Raw genomic sequence first — 19673 nt, 5'->3', positions numbered from 1 at the left:
ACCAGAAGAGTGCCCCTTGTCCCTAGGTAGATACGCCACTGGCTCCTTCCCTACATGGTGTTGATGTCTGTGGTGGCTAAGAAAGAATAAGGGGTTTTATAGTCCTGGAAAACCTCTATCATAGATGCTGTGGTCATACCACAGGAACACAAAATAGAATATCGGGTGCAGTATTCACTGCCTCGAGAATCACTGCTTTCCAGTTTGTTGTTTGAAGTCTCCAACCCTTAAAGGTTGTGAAAACAATCTTGCAAGTGTGTGGGTAGTTCTGTGAAATCTCAGAAACCATAGTATGGCTGAACATGATGTCCTGTTGTCAGCTTTGTATTGTATAGTCTTGTATAGTCTTAGGCCTTCCCAATATAGAGTATAAAATAAAAAATAGATTAAAACCCCCGATATAAGTTACAAAGAAGTAGAAAATCAACAATCACAAGGCTGCCACTTAAAATTCTTCTCAGTAGTTGAATAGACAAGTGTTGAAACACTTTTAACGGTGCAACGTTATGCTAACAGGAACTGCTTTCTTGATGCATCCTTGTTTCTGCTGCTTTCTTGATGCATCCTTGTTTCTGATCATGGGGGCTGCCAGTGCAAACAGGGCTATCCCATAGGATGCACAATGTCTGAAAGAAAAAGTTTAGTTTATCGAATTCAGAATAAAACTATATCCCATTTAAAATCCTGGAAAGAAATTTAAACCTCCGTTCTACATACAGAGGGCAATCCAAGACATAGTGAGGTAGATCTTTTCACGGACACAGAGACACTGTTCCAGTGGTTTTTGAGAGTAGCGTCTGGCTAAGTACTCCGTCAGCATTGATTGGAAACATGATGATGTTAGTGCCTTTCTGGTGTTACTTTGTGAGATATCCACCAGATAAGATGGTCTGAGGTGATCTATTTTTATTACTCCATGCCAGAGAGAGAATTTGGATTATATTTTTATCAATTAAGATGTCACCCTTGGTCCCAATTACGCAGGTCAGAATTATACACTGACGCGTGCATTAAATAATCTAGGATGGTATAATTGAACAGAACGAGATTGAAAAAGTCAGCACAGATCTTAACATTAGCTAACACTATCTGGAAACTTTGGTTATTAAGCAAGTCCACATTTGCTGCTCTTTTTTTCTTCCATAATTTTAAGATGACCAAGTGGGCATGGGCTTTAATTGATGGCATTGATCCACTTGATATTTCCCATCAGATGTGCTGATGGCATGGTCTGGAAGTGTAAGATTTAATACTTTCCCCCAATTGAAATTCTGAGTAGTGTGCAAGTCCTTTAAATATCTTTGCTGCATTTCAATCAACTTGAGAGAACCAAGGGGGTTAATTGATGTCCATGTTCTATTGACTGAGTGCCAGATGCTGAAGAGGGGAACATCTGGAGTAGGCTGTTGGCTTCATGCCCTTCCTATGGACTTCCTGGAGGCATCTCATTGGCCACCGTGGGAAACGGGGTAGTAGACTGGCAGTCCTTTGATCAAATCTAGTTGGGCTTTTATTAAGTTCCTAGCACATGACTATTACCTGGTCAGTTTTAATCAGCATGCTACATTTCGCAACCATGAACTATATCAGGATGAATGTTTCTTTTTTCTCACTTCACTGATGCTGACTTTTTCTCGGTGTCTCATTTCCCTTGTGAAACTACCCTGTTCTCAGATTAATGTTGTGCCTTCCTCATTGTTAGCTGCTGCCTTTGGTTTCAGTGTGCTGACCCCTTTTTCACTGGGTGATTTGGAAACTAAAATTGATTTTTTTACTTCAGAAATCTCATAATATCCCTTTAATGTTGATTTAAGTATTAATTGTAGGAAAATAATTTGGTAACCATACCCAAGATAACAAGGGCCTAATGGATTGGTGATGGTTGACTGCATTCTCATTGATTCTATTTCCATAGAATTCTGCTTAGATCAAAACACGCAAGAGGGAAAGATGTTTGGATGCAGAGATGCAATGGAGCAAATCCAGCATTAAAATGGGGGGAGAGATTTCCATGAATGAAGGCCTTCCCATGGCTGGTCTAGATAGAATTCTTAAGTTGTCTCTCTTCTCAGGCATCGCTCAGCCCTTCCACTTTCTTGACTGACATTTTTGTTTTCCAGGTTGATACAGTAAACTAGTGCCATTGCATCCATGAGTTACATATGCATCTTCTATATTGCTTCATAATGCTAGTTATTTCAAGTCTTTAAAATCCAACTCGACAACAGCATGGATTGATAATAGCTGTGTTTGTCACCATTTCTGTCAATTTTCTGTCATTGTTACTAAGTGATTTCTGTCATTATTACTATGCAAGGGAAAACTTGAATAAAACTTAATTTGTATTTAAACAGGGCCCAGGAGGAGGTTAATAAGGCAAATGAGCAGATTCAGGATTACTATGAGAAACTTGGCAAGATGAGGTCAGAACGGGACAGCAGTGACCAGAAGCTGTTGGCTGAACTAGACGATCTTACTAGAACAAAGCAGTTCCTTGAAGAACGGTTAATTGAACTTCTCAGGTTAGTAGAGTGGGTTTTTTACATAGAAACTGGAGGAGAGTATGGATTCCCTTGAAAGTCTCCATGCATCTCCCATTTATCTCTGATTTCGAAGTCCAGTTTCCCAAACAGATAATGAAAACCATAGAGTGAGACCAGGAACAAAGGATAGGCAATGTCCTGTGTATCAGGAGGAACCCCCCAGGCAGGCAGAAGAAAATATCTTTCCTCTTTCAAGCCCCTCTTGTGACAAAAAGAAATTTAAAAGGGGAGGTGGGTACTGTGGTTTGTGCATGAGTCGGGGATGGGTTATGGCCTGAATTTGCTCAGGCACCCAAACCTCACAAGCATCTGGCCATCCTTTTGGTCACAGTAACATTGAATGCCAAAACAATGAAGGGAAGTTGCACCATGCGACTTCAGCTGAGATCCCAGGGGGCAGTGAGGGTGTGCTGGACATGCTGGGCAGAACAGGGTGATGGTCTGAGGGGATTTAAAGAATGGGAAGAGGATAAGGGAATGAGTACGTGGAGAACTCCGTTGCTGAAGGGGAACAGTGAATGCTTTGGGGAAAAGGAAACGGAAGGAGGAACAAGAAGGGTGGGGGGAAGGGAGAAAGTGAGGATCAGGAAAGGTGAAGGATGCTGTCTTAACAGTGCTGATGGACATGATGTGGGGAGAATAAAGGCATGCCGTGGGGAATGGCAAAGTGGATGGCTAGGGAAGTGGTAGAGTAAAAGAGAGGGGAATGACGGAAGGAGAAAAGAAAAAGGAACCCTGTAGAAAAAAAGAAAGGGAGGCAGAGATCTAGTTGTAGAAAAGAATTATTTGTAACTTCCTATCAGTGCTGTAACTGATGTCCCATCCTGCAGTTTGCAATGGAACTGAATATAATGGGTACATGAAAGGCAAGCTGAGAACAATCTGCAGCACTTTGCCGCATGTCCCAGCTTGTTCTGCTTCCTGTGCAAGCTGCAATTGGTTTTCCACCATTGTCACCTCTTTCTCAGTAATGGTATCACACCAGGCTTTTGAAATGTGTTTCTTTGCCACATTTTGGACAACAGCTTACATACTTGTCAAATCCTGTGGTTTGTGGGTCACACTTGACATTTTAACCTGCAGACAAATAGTTTTCCCCTCTGATACTATTTAGTTAGCACAAAAAGGCAAAATATATTTGTATGTGCATTTGTAAGATATATACATCCCATCCTTTTGTGTATGGTTTTTACTCACCTTTATAGATTTATTCTTGCTAACTTTTTAAAAGTGTTTTCTTGGCCTGAAATGTTATGGAGGGGCTGATCTTTTCATTGTTCATGACCATGATTCCGAGGGCTGTTCCACACATTATGTATACACATTACTGACTTGTAGCTACTAGAAGTGAAGCATGCCTGTATACAGTGATTTCATCTCAGGTGGAAATAGATGGCAGGAGACATAGTAGTTCCTATATCCTCAGCACTGTTTTTCACTTGTGAAACCAGTCATTTAAAAGTAGCCCTAAATGAAGAAGATCATGTAAGGACCACAGTATATACCCTTGGTGGCGAACCTTTGGCACTCCAGATGTTATGGACTACAATTCCCATCAGCCCCTGCCAGCATGGCCAATTGGCCATGCTGGCAGGGGCTGATGGGAATTGTAGTCCATAACATCTGGAGTGCCAAAGGTTCGCCATCACGGGTATATACTAAACTTAGGATGACATTTTTTTTAACAAAAGGTTTTTAAAAAAACTTGCATTCCATAATGCATTTTATTTATTTATGTGTTTATTAATCACACTTTTGAAAGGGACAAAGATGCTCTTTGGCAGAAGTCTGATGCTCTGGAATTCCAGCAGAAGCTCACAGCTGAGCGGAGGTGGTTGGGGGATGCAGAGGTCAGCTGCTGTCAAGACTGTCAAAAGGAATTTGGCTGGATGAATCGCCGACACCACTGCAGGTCAGTAAGGGCAGGTTGACTTGTGAACCTTCGCCATTAGACAAGTGGTTAATAGTTGGCACTCGTAACAATTGCATATTTTCACAAAGTTAATTTTATCACACCTTGTTAAGGTAAGAAGGGGAGAAATGGTGCCTTCCCTTGCTAGGGAACTCTCTTGAAACTACCCTGGTAACCCACTGCTGCCACTCAGGACCTCCTGAGAACTTCTAGACTGTCCCACTGAGAAGACCCTCCTCCAGTGCTTATCACCAGTCTCTCATCATTCAATCTAGCACATGGTGACGAGATTAAGAGAAATACCCTAGAGAAATAAGTTCTACAAAGCAAAGTAAAAATAAAGTCTTTTAAAAAGATTTATTGTAAAAAAAAGAAAACAAAAGGGAAAGAGTGGTTGGATTCAACGGGGGGTGGGGCATACAAAATACAGAGGAAAGCACAAAGCAACAACAGCACAGAGATACTCAAATGAAAAGCAATACACTAACTAAGCTAAACATATTACTTATGCTGTAGCTGGTTCCTCAGAGCCTGTACAGCGTTCCTTGCGGTAACAAGAAGTTGAAGAGGTCCTTAACCTCTTCATTGTTTCCCTGAAGACTAAAAACAGGTTTTCCTTTTCTTCCACTAACCACTAGCATGGATGTTCTTCTAGACATAGAATTCCAACAGTTTGGTAAGGCTAATATATCAAGGGGAAAATACATGGTTTATTTCTAGAACATATTTTCCAGGTAGAGCATTCCATCACTGTACTGATAGTTAATAACTGAACTCGTGCTAAAGGGAACATCCTGACTCAAGACTGTTAATGTGTCCCATGTTTTGGTGCCTTTCTTATGAGATTGTAGATGTAGACTCAATCAATACTTTCAGACCAATTTTTCTCATCAGTGCTCTTAGTTTCGACTTTAGTTACCGTATATACTCGTGTATAAGTCGACCCGCATATAAGTCGAGGCACCTAATTTTACCACAAAAAGCTGGGAAAACTTATTGACTCACGTATAAGTCGAGGGTGGGAAATGCAGCAGCTGCTGGTAAATTTCAAATATAAAAATAGATACCAATAAAATTACATCAATTGAGGCATCAGTAGGTTAAATGTTTTTGAATATTTATTTCAAAGAAAAACAGTAAACTGGCTCTGTAAGTGAAAAAGAGGGTCAACAAGAACAATATGGTATCAACAATAACTTTAAAAGTACAAAAACCTTAGCTCAGTCAGCAACCAAGCTAAAACACAAGACTTAAAATCCTTCAAAACTGGATTCCTCATCATCATCTGTATGTCCAAAAGTAACTCAACTTAGATTTTAAGAGGGATATTATCAGAAATGGAAAATCTACTATTAGCTTCCATTGTAAACAATGGGGGATGGGGCACCCTTTTGGGGATCAATAACTTTGGATCCCCTGACCCAAACTTCACCAAACCTGGCTGGTATCATAAAGAGACTCTCCTATGGACCCTCAAAAGGGTAGCCCCATGTACTAATAACTCCCATTGAAAACAATGGGGAATGGGGCACCTCCTTTGGGGGTCCATAACTTTGGACCCCTGGAACCAAACTTTACCAAACTTGGCTGGTTTCATCAGGAGTGTCTTTTGAGGGTACCCTGAAAATTTGGTGTTGCTAGCATAAAAACTGCGCCCCCTGCTGGCCGGCAAAGTAAAAACACACAAAAAATTTTAATGACCCGCATATAAGTCGAGGGGAGCTTTTTCAGCATTAAAAATGTGCTGAAAAATTCGACTTATACATGAGTATATATGGTAAGTGAATCTTCATGAAATACCTTCACTTGTATTGAAATTCTGCAGTCGCATAATAGCTTAATTAATTGAATAAGAGGTTCAAGACAATGTAATTAATTGACTGAAAAGCCTTTAATGGCTTTGACAGCCTTAGTTAAACCTGATGAAGCCTGAGGGACCTTTTGTATTCTGGAGTAAATATATCATGATGATGGTATGTCTTACTGTTATAAGAACTTAGAAGACAGGAGATTTCAACATGTACCCAATTTCCCTGGGCAGCATCCCCTCCCCCTCCCGGCCCCCAAGTGCACTTTGCATTTTGAGTGAGTTCATGTGCATAAGTGAGAGATGGGTTGTTTGGTCAAGAAGGACATATTTATTTGGAGAAGTGAATGTAATATGGCATCTTGAATGTATATACGTTTAAATTAGCTTAATGCTTTGCCATTTATTTAAAAGAGAAGCCTGAAATATCTGATGCAATATTACTGAGAACATGAGGATTTCTTTAATAAGTGTGACTTCATTATGTCAAAAACTGCAGCCTTTAAATGCTTTCATTTAGCAATCGCATGGAGGACCATTTCTTTTGTTTCAAAAATTACCATTGCTTTTAGACTTTGCGGATGCATTTTCTGCTACTACTGCTGCAACAACTATGCTATGTCAAAACACACTGGTAAGAAGGAGCGCTGCTGTCGAGAGTGCCTGAAGAAATCAAATGCTGTCAGCAGTGACTCTGGAGCAAATGCCAGTCAAGAAGAACCTCCGAGTCTGTTCAGCTCACCATTATCTCTGGTTCGTAAAGTTATGGGTGAGTTCCCTTCTCTATAGTCATCGGAGTCAGTTCCCCTGTAGATCTTTTATGGCTGTGCAGAGGCATAGCTGGGCCAGAGTGCGCCCGGTGCGCACTCTGCCCCCCCCCCCCCCCCCCCCCCCCCCCCACACACTTACTTTAGCAAACCAAGCAGGCTGGAGAACAGGCCTGCCTGTTCTGGTGGAAACTACATTTCCCAGGGTCTCCTGGGAAATGTAGTTCCCACCAAATCCTTTGTAGCCTGGAAGGGAACAGGCAGGCCTGTTCTCCAGCCTGCACTGTTTGCTAAAGTAAGTGGGGGGGGTGCCATGGGGGGGAATCATGCCCACCCCCCCGCGACACCCCCCCGACACAAACTTACTTTAGCAAACCGGGCAGGCTGGAGAACAGGCCTGCCAGCGTGGGAACTACATTTCCCAGGACACCCTGGGAAATGTAGTTCCCACCAGAACAGGCAGCCCTGTTCTCCTTCCTGGTCTGTTTGCTAAAGTAAGTGTGTGGGGGGCACTGTGGGGTGGGCACTGTGGGGGGGGGAAATCACACCCTCCCCCCGCCCCCCCCCCCCCCACAAACTTACTTTAGTAAACCAAGCAGGCTGGAGACACAGGACTGCCTGTGTGGGAACTACATTTCCCAGGAGACCCTGGGAAATGTAGTTCTCACCAGAACAGGCAGCCCTGTTCTCCTTCCTGCACGGTTTGCTAAAGTAAGTTTGGGGGGGGGGCGCAGGGGGGAAGGGTCAGGGGGAATATTCCGCCCCCCACGTGACCCAAGCCCATGCGCCCGGTGCTTGGCGCACCCCGCCCCCATGTCCTCTGGCTGTGTGAGAATCTTACATAATATTCCACCCCTGTCTGCTCAGCATTCTCAGTATTGTAGAACTAACCAGGAGTAGTCTCTCATAAGGAAATTGCAGTGGCATTATACAAATCCAAATGATCGCATTCTGAAGCAACTTCTACTGGGTTGGATCCCATCACTTCTTTTGCTCTCTCTCACCTTGTTTCCTCCTTTTTACACCCCCCTTCCCCAATCCCATATGCCTTTTGTCCATGCAATTCTCCTGGTCCTCAAAATAGCCCTTTTGGGTTTTTCAAAAAGGACCCTTCCTCCCATTTTCACCCAAGAAAAGTTGGTTGGATCCAGCCCATTTTCTTTAAGCAGAGGCCTTGTAATATGAACGCACTGTTATGTGTCATTTGGTTGGTCCTCACAAGAGGTATTGTGTGAACTGCATTCCAGGTTTTTGATTATAGTGAATAGCTGTGATACAAATATGAAATGATAGAGTAAAATGTAAAATGATAGAGTAGCAGCTTTGGGAGAAAGTAATGCACCTACCACTAAAGTCCTGAGGCACAAGTCAAATGAAATCTTCCGACCTGGCCAAATTTCTGTGAGAAATCAATTTGGCCAGTTAAATTGTGGCTTCTTTCCTTTGCCCTGCTGTCTCTTATTCTAAGATTGCAGTGCTGCAGATTGATTGTGAGTAATGTGCCTTTGCACAAGAGCATCAAAAAGATAGGTGCTCAGTGATATCTCATGCTTATACCATTCACAGTTATGCTGCATCAAATAGGCTTATATACAGGATGGGCAGAGGCATAGCTGCAAGGGGAAGGGGGGGTGCGCAACGCATCGAGGAGTGCCCCTGTGGGGGTGTGGTGAGAGCATTCTGGGGTGGGGCGGGGGTGCTCTGAGGCGGGGCGGGGCAGAGGACGCACCAGTGCACCGGGTGCTTTCCCCCTTTGCTACGCCTCTGGATGGGGGTGAGTCAGGGTAGGCTACTCAGAAATAGATTCTGCCTTGGCAAGAATCTCATTTTTCCCCCTTAATTCCAATTCAGGTGAATTTGATTACAGTGTTTCTCTGAAGGACAGGTGGATGGATTCTCATGTAGCCAGATTTTGTTCTTGCATGGTAAACTGCCAGAATACAGAATTCTAACTTTGAACAGATAACATTGTCAGGGATTCAGAGTCTTTCCAGTTCTATGAACGCTGTAAAATGTTAACCGCTTGCCTTTTGACGATATTATATCTCCTTTCCCTCTTTTTTTGGTACAGTTACAACTGAAGCTTCTAAGCCCCCAGATGATGCCCCATTTGATATAATCACAGATGAAGAAGTGGGCCAATTACAAGAAGAGGATTCTGCCCATAATGAAAGCCAAACTGAAGAAGAATCCCTGGACCGTAGTATGACAGATCTGTGAGTAAACATGATTAAAACTAAGTCACTAAGGAATCAGACATGATGAAGGAAGCTCTGGGCTTCCAATCTCCCCCCCCCCCCATGCTGTTCCCCCCTCTGCAAATCCACCCCCCCCAAGTTATTGTAAATGTTTTTCCCTTCCAACAAGTGCCAGAATTAAAAATGATGTCAGGTAGGGGCATTTTCAGGGCAGAACTGAAGAGCTCAGGAAAGATAAACTAACAACCCCGCCTTCTAGAGCAAATGGCTCCCAACTTCAGCCTTCCACATGAACTTGGCAAAGATAGGTTTGATAAATTAGTTGGGCAGCCCCATCTAAATGGCGGGGGGGGGGGCACAAGGGCTTAGGGGAGCAGTGTAGCCATGTTGGCACATTTGCCCTCCCTTTGGAGTTATTATACATTATTTACTTTAGAGCACAGACCCAAGCCAGGTCAATTGCATCAGCTTTGTCTCTGAATTAGCAATTTAATGTTAAGGTGCAGATGCACTGGGTCCACAGTTAGGAGCAAGTGAAATTAACAAGGGAAGCTGCTTTTGCAGGAGAAAATTTGCGAGGGGCTGCCGCAGTAATGATTGCGTGTTGCTGCAGCTTGTTTATGTTCCTTCCGGTGATGGTGCCTGCTCCAAGAGTTGTTTTGGCTTCCATATTGCGTTGGTTGTTCTCAATAACAGAAATAAAGGGGGAGACATTTTTTAATTGTTGCTTCAAAATGTAACTGTGCAGTAACACTAGAGCCTTTACATTTAAAAAAAAGTGGATGGGGGGGGGGGCTGGGGGCTGGGTAGTTCCCAGGGGTGGAGCCAACATCAGTTGGCTTCCATCCAGGCTTTAGTCCAGGAATTGTGTAACTCCATTCTGTCCTTTGGAGGGCTTTCCAGGCAGCCAGGGTTTTTTTTTTTTTTTGGTTTTGCTGCCTCCTCGCAGCACCTTCTGGAGGTGGCATGGTAGCCCTGTGGATTGGACTGTAAATTTCATTTAACAGAAGGCCCTTCTGTTAGCAGAACAGAACTTTTCCTGTCTCCCACTGGAACCCACTGATCTCCCCCCAATCCTTCTTTTGGGGAAGGGGGACCCCCAGGAACAGCAGGAGTCTAATTGGAACCTGTAACAGGAATCAGTGCGTGGGGGACACCCCCTTCCCCCATAAACATACTTTCTGCTAACAGAAAATTTGGTCTGAATCTAAAGGTTGTGAACCCAAAGGTTAGGGTTGTGAAATGGGGCTGTGATCAGAGCTGTCCTGGCTGAGAAGATCTTTGTGTGAGACTTTGGTGGTTCCTGCTGGGTTCAGTGGCCAAATAGTTGGCTGCACTTAGCAATTGTGCATTTATTCAAATATTCTCAGCAGAAGGCAGAACTAAATCAAAAAGAACTACATAATGCCACACCACACTTTGGCTTTCCAGGAATGTTTAATGCTAAAAAAATCCATACTGTAAGCATCTTTAAGATTACAAGACTCATGCTTAATTAACCTTGGGCTATAAAAGGAGATACACTATACATTTCAGTATGATCTTAGTATTGGAGTCCCTCATGAAGCTGCACAATCAGTCCTCAGATGATGTCCATAGCAGGACTGCCATGGGATTAATAAACACCCTTGTCATAACGTAAGAAAAGCTTTCACAGAGACCAAAATGAAGCCATGCTCAGGACATTGGGGCATGAGCCTTTTCTGCACGGCCAGAGCAGCGGCTTCCCACCAGCTTTATTTATTTATTCCGCACGGAGCCAGGGTGTTTGCGAGGCACTTACCTTACCTTCCTGCGCAGCTCTGGATGGCTGGAAAGACACACCCACGCTGCTTCCCGTGGGTCGGAGGGCAGCATGGGTGTGTCTTTCCAGCCGTCCAGAGTTGCACAGGAAGGAAAGGTAAGTGCCTCGCAATCACCGGAGGGGCCAAAAGTGGCGCCCTCCCTCCGGTGCGGTTCACACCGCGCCAGTGAAAAGATGCCGCTTTTGGAAAAACTCACTCTCTGAGTGAGTTTCAAAAGGGTCCTTTTCCCTCCATTTCGAGGGCCTGCACACTGTGCGAACAGCGCCCCAGGAACAGTGTTTTTTCCAGCCTTACAGTGGATGTAGGCTTGTTTCTTCTACGTTGTTTGAAGCGGTGTAGGTTTTTGAGCTGTTGTCTTCAGTTGTTTGCCATTGCTTTGCCATTTGTCGATGTTTGGCACACCAAATGTTTGTAAGTATTTTCTTCAAATTCGCCCGAAACTTCACTCCAATGAAAAAATAGAGGACAGGGTTGAGACAGCTGTGGAAATAGGCAATTGCTTCCGTTATGATCAGTGCGTATTCGTAATAGCGGCTGAGGAGGACATGCCGGTCTATGACACGAATCAGTTTCAGCAAGTTGTAGGGTGCCTGCGTGCAAATAAATGTCACAACAATAGCAAATATTATTTTGACTGACTTGTGCTTGTGGAAACCCTTTGCTTTGAGCAAAGTGTGTATAATGGTTAAGTAGCAAAAAAGCATGACGAGCATCGGGCAGAAGAATCCGAGAGCCATTTGAGTGATTTCAATGGATTGTTCCATGTGAAGTGTAGAGTAATTTGCATGGCACACTGCTTTGTCATACCTGGCCTCGGTGCTGTACATGAATTGGGGCAAAGCAAAGGCCATGGAAACAACCCAGAGAAAAACGCAGATTGCTTTGCCCCACATTGTCCTTTTGGATTGGCTGATATGGACTTTGGCGGCTTGGACAACTGCGAAATACCTCTCGATAGTCACACAAGTGAGGGTCAACATAGAGCCATACAGATTCAAGGTGTAGAAGCCTCGGATGACTTGACATGCCAAAGTGCCAAAGATCCACTCCTGAGCGGCAGAGTAGGCCCAGAATGGCAGCGTGCCAAGGAAGCATAAGTCTGCTGTGGCCAAGCTTACTAAAAAGACATCTGTTACTGTCTTCACTTTCTGATGGAAAACAAACACAATGAGAACCAGCGTGTTCCCAGACACTCCAAAGATGCAAGCAGATGTGTACATGCAGATTAGGAAGAGTTTGCTAAACCGGAGAAAGAACTCATCCTCATAGTCGTCTCTGGACACTGAGCTGAGGTACGCGTAATAATCCTCATCGGTGCTCATGCCTGTAATCACATACATTTGAAAAAGTAGCTTGTTAGACTGTTCCTAGAGCTGCAAAACTCTTCATGTTACTGTTTCGGCAATACAGCTATGCCAGCAATAACTTGTGTTTTGTGTGTCTTGTCTTTCACTGAGGCAGTGCATTTTTCTTTTGGGGTTAAATATACAGAAGAATTGAAGCCACACATTTGACCACATTTTGAATACAACGGGGGCGTTTATATAGAGTACTGCAGCTCTTGCAAATACTGGGTTGGGTCCAGATTAAATTTGCTATTAGAGGAAATGGGGGCAATTTCTCCCCTCTTAACCCTGCCCCCTAATTTGTACCTTATACTGCACTGCAGGCCCCTGTCCCCCAGGAACTGCATTATAGAGAGATCATTGGTCTACAGAAAAAAAAAAGGGGGGGGGGTAGACAGGAAAGTTATGTTCTGCCGATTTAGATCCCTTTCATTAGTTGGAACTTTACCTGACTCCAGTACATTTTCATTAGCTGTAGGAACAAGCCAAATTACTTATATTCAAGCAGTAGCCCCTGAACTGACTCAAATCTGTGGTGTGCATACACATTCAATTGGACTTTAACTCCCTTGATGTCCTCTCTGGAGGCTGTCAGTCTTGGGTGGGGGAGGATATGTGGTTAGGTAATATTTTGATAAATGTTTTATTGTGTTTTATTATTTTTTGATGATGTGGAGCAGTCTGATGTTTTTATTGTAGTTTTGTGTTCTGTTGCAGTTTTCAATTTTGTAAGCCACCCTGAGACCTCCGTATAAAGCAGAATATAGGTAGGTAGGTAGGTAGGTAGGTAGGTAGGTAGGTAGGTAGGTAGGTAGGTAGGTAGGTAGGTAGGTAGGTAGGTAGGTAGGTAGGTAGGTAGGTAGGTAGGTAGGTAGGTGGGTGGGTGGGTGGGTGGGTGGGTGGGTGGGTGGGTGGATGGATGGATGGATGGATGGATGGATGGATGGATGGATGGATGGATGGATGGATGGATGGATGGATGGATGGATGGATGGATGGATGGATGGATGGATGGATGGATGGATAGATGGATAGATGGATAGATGGATAGATGGATAGATGGATAGATAGTAAATACATATCTAATTGAATTAAGGAAGTTCACAACCTCTAGAAAGAACAAAGACTCTTATCTCATCTCTCTTTTTATTCCAAGGTGTATGATTGTGTGAAGAATAGCAAGGTGGCAGCCTCTATGAGGAGTTGGGGGATGTTCATGGTTCCATGGATATACCCTGTTCTAGTACAGTCAGGGAATGTACGTGACTATGTCTTGCAGTAAGGCCAGGAGTGTCCAACTCTGGAGTTCCCGATGTTCATGAACTACAATTCCCATCAACCCCTGCCAGCATGGCCAATTGGCCATGCTGGCAGGGACTGATGGGAATTGTAGTCCATGAAGATCTGGGGCACCAGAGTTGGACACCCCTGAGTTTGGCAAAGAGTACAGTGGCAGGATAATACCTCTGAAATTATATCCCATTGCTAAGGCCCCTTTGGGAGAGCCTGTGGCTCAGTAATAGAGTATCTGTTTGGCCTGCAAAAGGCCACAGGTTCAATCCCTGGCACCTCAGTTTTAAAGGACTAGTTAGTAGCTGATGCGAGAGACCTCTGCCTGAGATCACAGAGAGCTGCTGCCAGACCAAGCAGTCGATATTGACCTTGAGAGACCACTGGACTGATTCACCATTCACATGATAGTAACCGGTGATTTGAAATATGGTGAAGTTCAGTGTCAGCATTGTGATTTCCCTTGTTTTTGTACATCTCTCAAATGTTAGTGTGTTCATTCATCTATATAGTAGAGTTGGGGTGGCCAATCTATGGTTGTCCAGATGTTCATGGACTACAATTCCCATCAGCCCCCGCCAACAGGGCCAATTGGAGCAACATAGGTTGGCCACCCTTGTAGTAGAGGGATGTTATTCAGAAAGTGTCCGAGGTGGCATATTTCCTGGAATGTTACACAGCATCATGTGAAGACTGGCCCATGAGATGAAGATGCTGGTAGCCACATCAAACAGCAGCGAGAAGAAAAGCATGTGACATGTTCTATGCAAGGAAGGAGTGAAGGGAGAAAGGACAATCACTTCATGGAGCCTACTTATGAATCGATCAAGCTCTTTTCAGATTTCTCAGAATCCTGTGTTTAACTCAAGAGCAGACACTGGTATACATTCTTCCTACAACTTAAGATGCATTACTGCAGTTTTGCTAATTCACATCACAATACTCAGGTCTATGTTTTGATCAGTTCATTTATACCCCACCTTTTTCCCCATTAGGATCCAAAGCAGCTTACATCATTCTCCCTTCCTCCATTTTATATTCACAAGAACCTTTTGAGGCAGGTTATGCTGAAAGAGTGTGACCGTCCCAAGATTACCCAGTAAGCTTCCGTGGCATGAGTGAACTGGTATTCCTGATACTCTTAACTGGTGCTCCAATACTCTTAACTACTTAATCTTTTTGAGTCTCCATGTATGTATCTGAGTTGCAGTCTCTTTGGATCATGCGTGTTTGTGTATGTTGTGTTTTTGATTTTTGAGCGGTTAGAAAGGGAGATTTTGCTTTTCTAATAACTGAGTTTCCATTGCCACCAGAGACTTCCATCTCCCAAATTCCCTCCAATTTCTAAACTGTTTTTAAAGTAGTTTGGTCTTTATTTGGAGGCCTTTATTTGTGGGGAATTGTTCAGATATTTCTGACAGCTCTCCTTTGATTAGGTTGGGAATATACTTCATAGATTATGCTTTGGACATACCCCAGTTTTCTGCAGCCTTCTCAAATGTAGCTAAGAACATTTGAGGATCATCCCCTTATATACATTAGGTGAAATCTTTAGTTGTTATTTTACGAGGTCTCAGGCTTTCTAACAGCATTTTCTCTTATGTCAACTGTTTCTCCTTCCATCTGTCTTCAAACTGGAGTCTTTCCTTCTCTAATTCCAATGTTTCTTGTTCTAGTTTCAGTTCTCAACCCCACTCTAATTCTTCACGTTATATTTGTTCAGTTTCAAAAGCTTTCATATTGTTTTGTTGCACCAGTATTTCTACAAATACAAGGTCTGTTGATGTTACCTCTGGACTTTTTACAACCCCTGCATTACCCTTATTTTAAACTATAAAATCTGTCGGTATTTTTCTTAGCTCATCTGCAGATTTTCCCTCAATTCCTTAATTTTCTCAATTGGCACAATCTGACTGAATGTTTACTGACTGTAAGCCTTGAGGGTGAAACTTTCTCAGTTGTACTAGTAACCATAAAAATTGGATCACGTTCATATCCTTTTATTCTCTCTCTCTATTTTCTTATCTCCCTGCTGTGGCACCACCTGTTGCATTGTTGACTTCTGAGAGGTTAGAAAGGGAGATCTCACTTTTCTCTAATTTTCTAACAACTGGATTTCCACTGTCACCAGAGGCATCTGTCTCACCAACCTGCCGCTATCCTTGTTAATCAATACATCAGTAGAATGTTTATTCCTGGTCTGCTAGTAGTGTGACAGAAAGGTCAACATGTACGTGGAGTTAGAGGGATGCCTCTGAAGATCCTTTTCTAAAATAAAGAGAAGTTTTAGAACTAAATAAAATGAAGTCCTTATTTCTCCTTATGCTTCCTGGTAGTATGCTGGATGTCTTCAGTCAGGTACCTTTCTAAATTCCAATTCACGTTGTTGCCAAATATTTCAGCTATAATATGCCTAGACTAGTGGGTGAGGAATTAGCCAATTCACTCAGGATTCTACTTTTCACTCACACACACCCTCACACCGCTATACACACAGCCTACTGTGATTTTATCTTCATGCACTTGTATGAGCCCCAAAATCAGGGAGCTCGTTTTTCTACCAAACTAACATTTTTTCTATCAGTTTTCTCAGCCTTTCTCTCCACACCTTTCTCTCATCTCCCTTTCCCAGAATCTATATTTTAACCTCCCTCTTCAACAGCCTCTCCACTCCCTGTTTTTATCTCTCCAATTATCTCTCTCTCTCTCTCTCTCTCTCTCTCTCTCTCTCTCTCTCTTTCTCACTCACTCTCTCTCTCTCTCTCTCTCTCTCCCCACAAGCAGTCAGCAGGGACCTTGCCAGCCCCTTCTCCCCCTCCTTTCTTACCTCTAGAATTCCAATTTTAGGAGCATAATCCACATACACTTCACTTGAAAAACAACAACACTGAATGATTAACTAATAAACATTTTGGAAGTCAATAATCATTATATATGTGTTCATCCTGTAAACTGTGCAGCCTTTGTGGGGAGAGGGGTGGTTTATGCAACAAGAGAAACTCTGCCTTGTGAATGGCAAACTCATCTGTCCAATCCCTTCTCCTTCTTTTAAGATATTGCCCGGGCAGTGGGCACTTGCTTAGAAAACTCTATCAACCATTACAGCGGCTAGATTTTTTTCTCTTATTGAAAACAAAATGAAACAGTCAGCTTGTGAAGATGCTAATATTTATAGCTAATTCCAAATTATGTGCTTGAACATCACTTGCCGGGAATCACAGGATATACGCAGCAGCAATAATAATCTGCAAGTTCTGGGGCCCTTTTCTCATACTGGATGCTGCCTCCATCAAGCTCTCTGAATCCTCCCACTTCTTTCTCAGTTCATCATTTCTCTCTGCTGTTTCTCATTGCTGCTAGCATCTTGGTCGTAGCTACCAGTCTACAGATTATATTTTATGCATTCAGGTATAGCAACTGGGACCCAGGCCACCACCACCAGCTAGCAGAAACACCCAGTTACGGGGTGTGAAGTGAGGGTATAGATCCGTGGTAGCGAACCTATGGCACTCCAGATGTTCATGGATTACAATTCCCATCAGCCCCTGCCAGCACGATGATGAGAATTGTAGTCCAAGAACATCTGGAGTGCCATATGTTCGCCACCACTAATATAGGTTGCCAACTGCCCAGTTTGAATGGGAGAAGAAATTCTTCAGATACTTAGCTGATAGCAATCCTGATAAGGTAATACTGTACTAACACATTTTAACTTCAGATTCTCTTTTAGTTGTGCTCTGATGACACCTTCTTTGAACTGATATTGGGGATTAAGTTACTAGAAGAGACCTAGTTGCACCATTTGACTTGGTTTGGGGGCGTATTCATAGCAAGATTGCTTTCAGATGGCTTATAAGCATGCCCTAACAAAAGATGACTAATACTTTCTGTTTTCTAAACAATATAAAAGATCATAGTTAAAAGGCAGTTGCAGCCAAGAAAACCATTCCAGTATTGAACAAAACAGCCTTACTTTATAAGCAGGGCTAGGCAGAAGCAGCAGTCTCCTGAGTTCCAAGAAAGATGCTTTCTCCTGGACTCTGAAACAAATATAATATGTCTCAAACTGAACACATCATAGCAGAGTAATAGGGAATAAAACTTAACATAGTAATCTGATTGGAGCTCAATGAAGTAGCCAATTAGAAAGGAAATAGTCTCTTGGGCGAACCATTTTTTGTAGCTACACTGTTTAGTGCTATGAAATTGAAGAAATCTTTAAGCAGGTCACTGGAGACCAAGGGGAAATTATGCAGGAATGGGGCAAGCATGCATAGCTAGGAACTGAGATGGCAGCATGCAGAAAAACTGAGAGAGGATCAATAAGAGTTAAGGAGCAAGATTGGAAGAAAACACAGATGTGTGCAAGGCAAAAAAACACTGGGGGCTGGGAGAGGCATGAGAAAGGGAGCAGGGCACCTAAAGCCCAGCAATAGGGAAGGGCCAATCCTTGATGACAAATCCGCCTGCCAATATTTTAGGCCATCTTTTTATTTATTGTTAAGAAAAAAAAATCAGCCAAGCCAGCACTATAGATGTGAACAACTTTTATCTTCCTAATACTTTCTATGGTGAGTGCTGGGGCTTTTTTTATTCGTCCGGTTCACAGAAGAAGTGCCTGAAGTCCAAACTAAGACACCTGTCCAGGTCACAAAAGATTAACAAAAAGAACAGTGTAATGGGAAGAAAAATGTCTGGTCCTATTAAATGTGAACCTGAAAAATACACACACCCAAAGGTGCATGCTCCTAATGTATGCTACCCTGAGCTCCTTGGAAGAAGACTGGGATAGAAATGTTTCTTTTAAAAAGTAGATTCCTACCAACAGAGTTATTTTGTTAATTATTCTATAAAGTAGGGTCTCACAGCGGCTTCTATCTCAAGTTTAAATATCCTGATAGGGTCAGTCTTCAGTTTGAATGGGTGATCCTCAGAGGATAAAATAGGGAAGGCGGGCTGGCTTCCCACTTTGAAGGGAATTAAGAGAAGTGGTATCTTAGCCAGCATCAGAGGCTGTTTATTGCATTGCATAATTTTGTAGGGACAGACAATAGCAAGGGAATAACAATACCTATGTGCAGATTTGTGAGGCCAGGATACATGACTCCAGAAAATGCTCCAAATGCTGTGTGTGTTCTGACCAGACACTGTTTAAGAAAGCATTAGATAAACATCTGCACAGCAACCGACCCACCGACATAGGTACGCTTTTTGAAAGATGCTTGGAAAGTGTAAAAGAGGAAATATCAAAATGTGGAATCAAAGAAAAAAGGAAACAGATCCCTCATTCGAAACACAACAGGCTTGATAGAAGAACTGACTATGTCTTGCAAAGACTTCTGTCTATCCTGTGTATATGTTATAATTTTCAGTTTGAAGCAGGAAGAGATAGACGCTTACCTTGCAGTGGGGGAGTTGTAACTACATGCCAATCACAGTCTGGTTATGTAAGTAGCACAGGGTATTTATATGAATTGATATCTCTGGAGTTTCCTGTTTTGTTTTTTAAATAGCAACACACAAGAAGAGGTGGGGGGGGGGGTCCAAAAGTTTGTTTCCAACACCAGACGGCTACTAATCAAAGTAAACCTATTTGTCATTTGAATAGGATACCCCGATGGCTCTTGTGTCTTCCAATTCTATGATCCTAGGAGTATATATTTCAAGACATAATCCTATGTATGATTGAGTACTTGTATGTTAAATATATTTGCTGCACATCTTCAGCAATAAAAAAAGTTACGCAATATTGAAACACAGCTCAAACAAGGAAGATTTTAGATTTCTTGTAAGAGTTTCCTACATGATTGAGGTTTCTTACATGATAGAAGTTTATAAAATTATGCATGAGGTGGATAAAGTTGACAGAGAAAACCTTTTCTCCCTCTCCTTATAGCTTTAGAATTAAGTTTTAGGACAGCAAATTCATGAAGGACAGCCAGAAGTATTTTTTCACTCAATATGTAATTAAATCATGCAGCTCACTGCCAATGCATGTAGAGATG

At 42.8% G+C, this 19673-nt stretch overlaps 2 protein-coding genes across 5 annotated transcripts in view; one reads left to right on the top strand and one right to left on the bottom strand.

The window, feature by feature from the left end:
- The window catches only part of FYCO1 (FYVE and coiled-coil domain autophagy adaptor 1), a 59825-nt gene that overhangs the window by 28831 nt on the left and 11321 nt on the right, over positions 1-19673 (top strand). For all 4 annotated transcript variants that reach the window (XM_048511141.1, XM_048511138.1, XM_048511139.1 and 1 more), the window contains 4 exons: positions 2355-2522; positions 4306-4455; positions 6835-7031; positions 9101-9245. In XM_048511141.1, the coding sequence (XP_048367098.1) occupies positions 2355-2522; positions 4306-4455; positions 6835-7031; positions 9101-9245 (660 nt within the window). The remainder of the gene's footprint in view (positions 1-2354; positions 2523-4305; positions 4456-6834; positions 7032-9100; positions 9246-19673) is intronic.
- CXCR6 (C-X-C motif chemokine receptor 6) lies at positions 11323-17710 on the bottom strand. Its single transcript, XM_048511142.1, has 2 exons — positions 17642-17710; positions 11323-12356 (listed from the first exon to the last, which is right to left on the bottom strand). Exon 2 carries the CDS (start codon positions 12352-12354, stop codon positions 11323-11325), a length of 1032 nt encoding a protein of 343 aa, XP_048367099.1. The 5' UTR covers positions 12355-12356; positions 17642-17710.

Source organism: Sphaerodactylus townsendi, linkage group LG11, assembly GCF_021028975.2.
Source record: "Sphaerodactylus townsendi isolate TG3544 linkage group LG11, MPM_Stown_v2.3, whole genome shotgun sequence".
NCBI classification, from domain to species: Eukaryota; Metazoa; Chordata; class Lepidosauria; order Squamata; family Sphaerodactylidae; genus Sphaerodactylus; species Sphaerodactylus townsendi.
The sequence above is the reverse complement of the archived record's forward strand: the minus strand, read 5'-3'. Positions and strand labels throughout refer to the sequence as shown.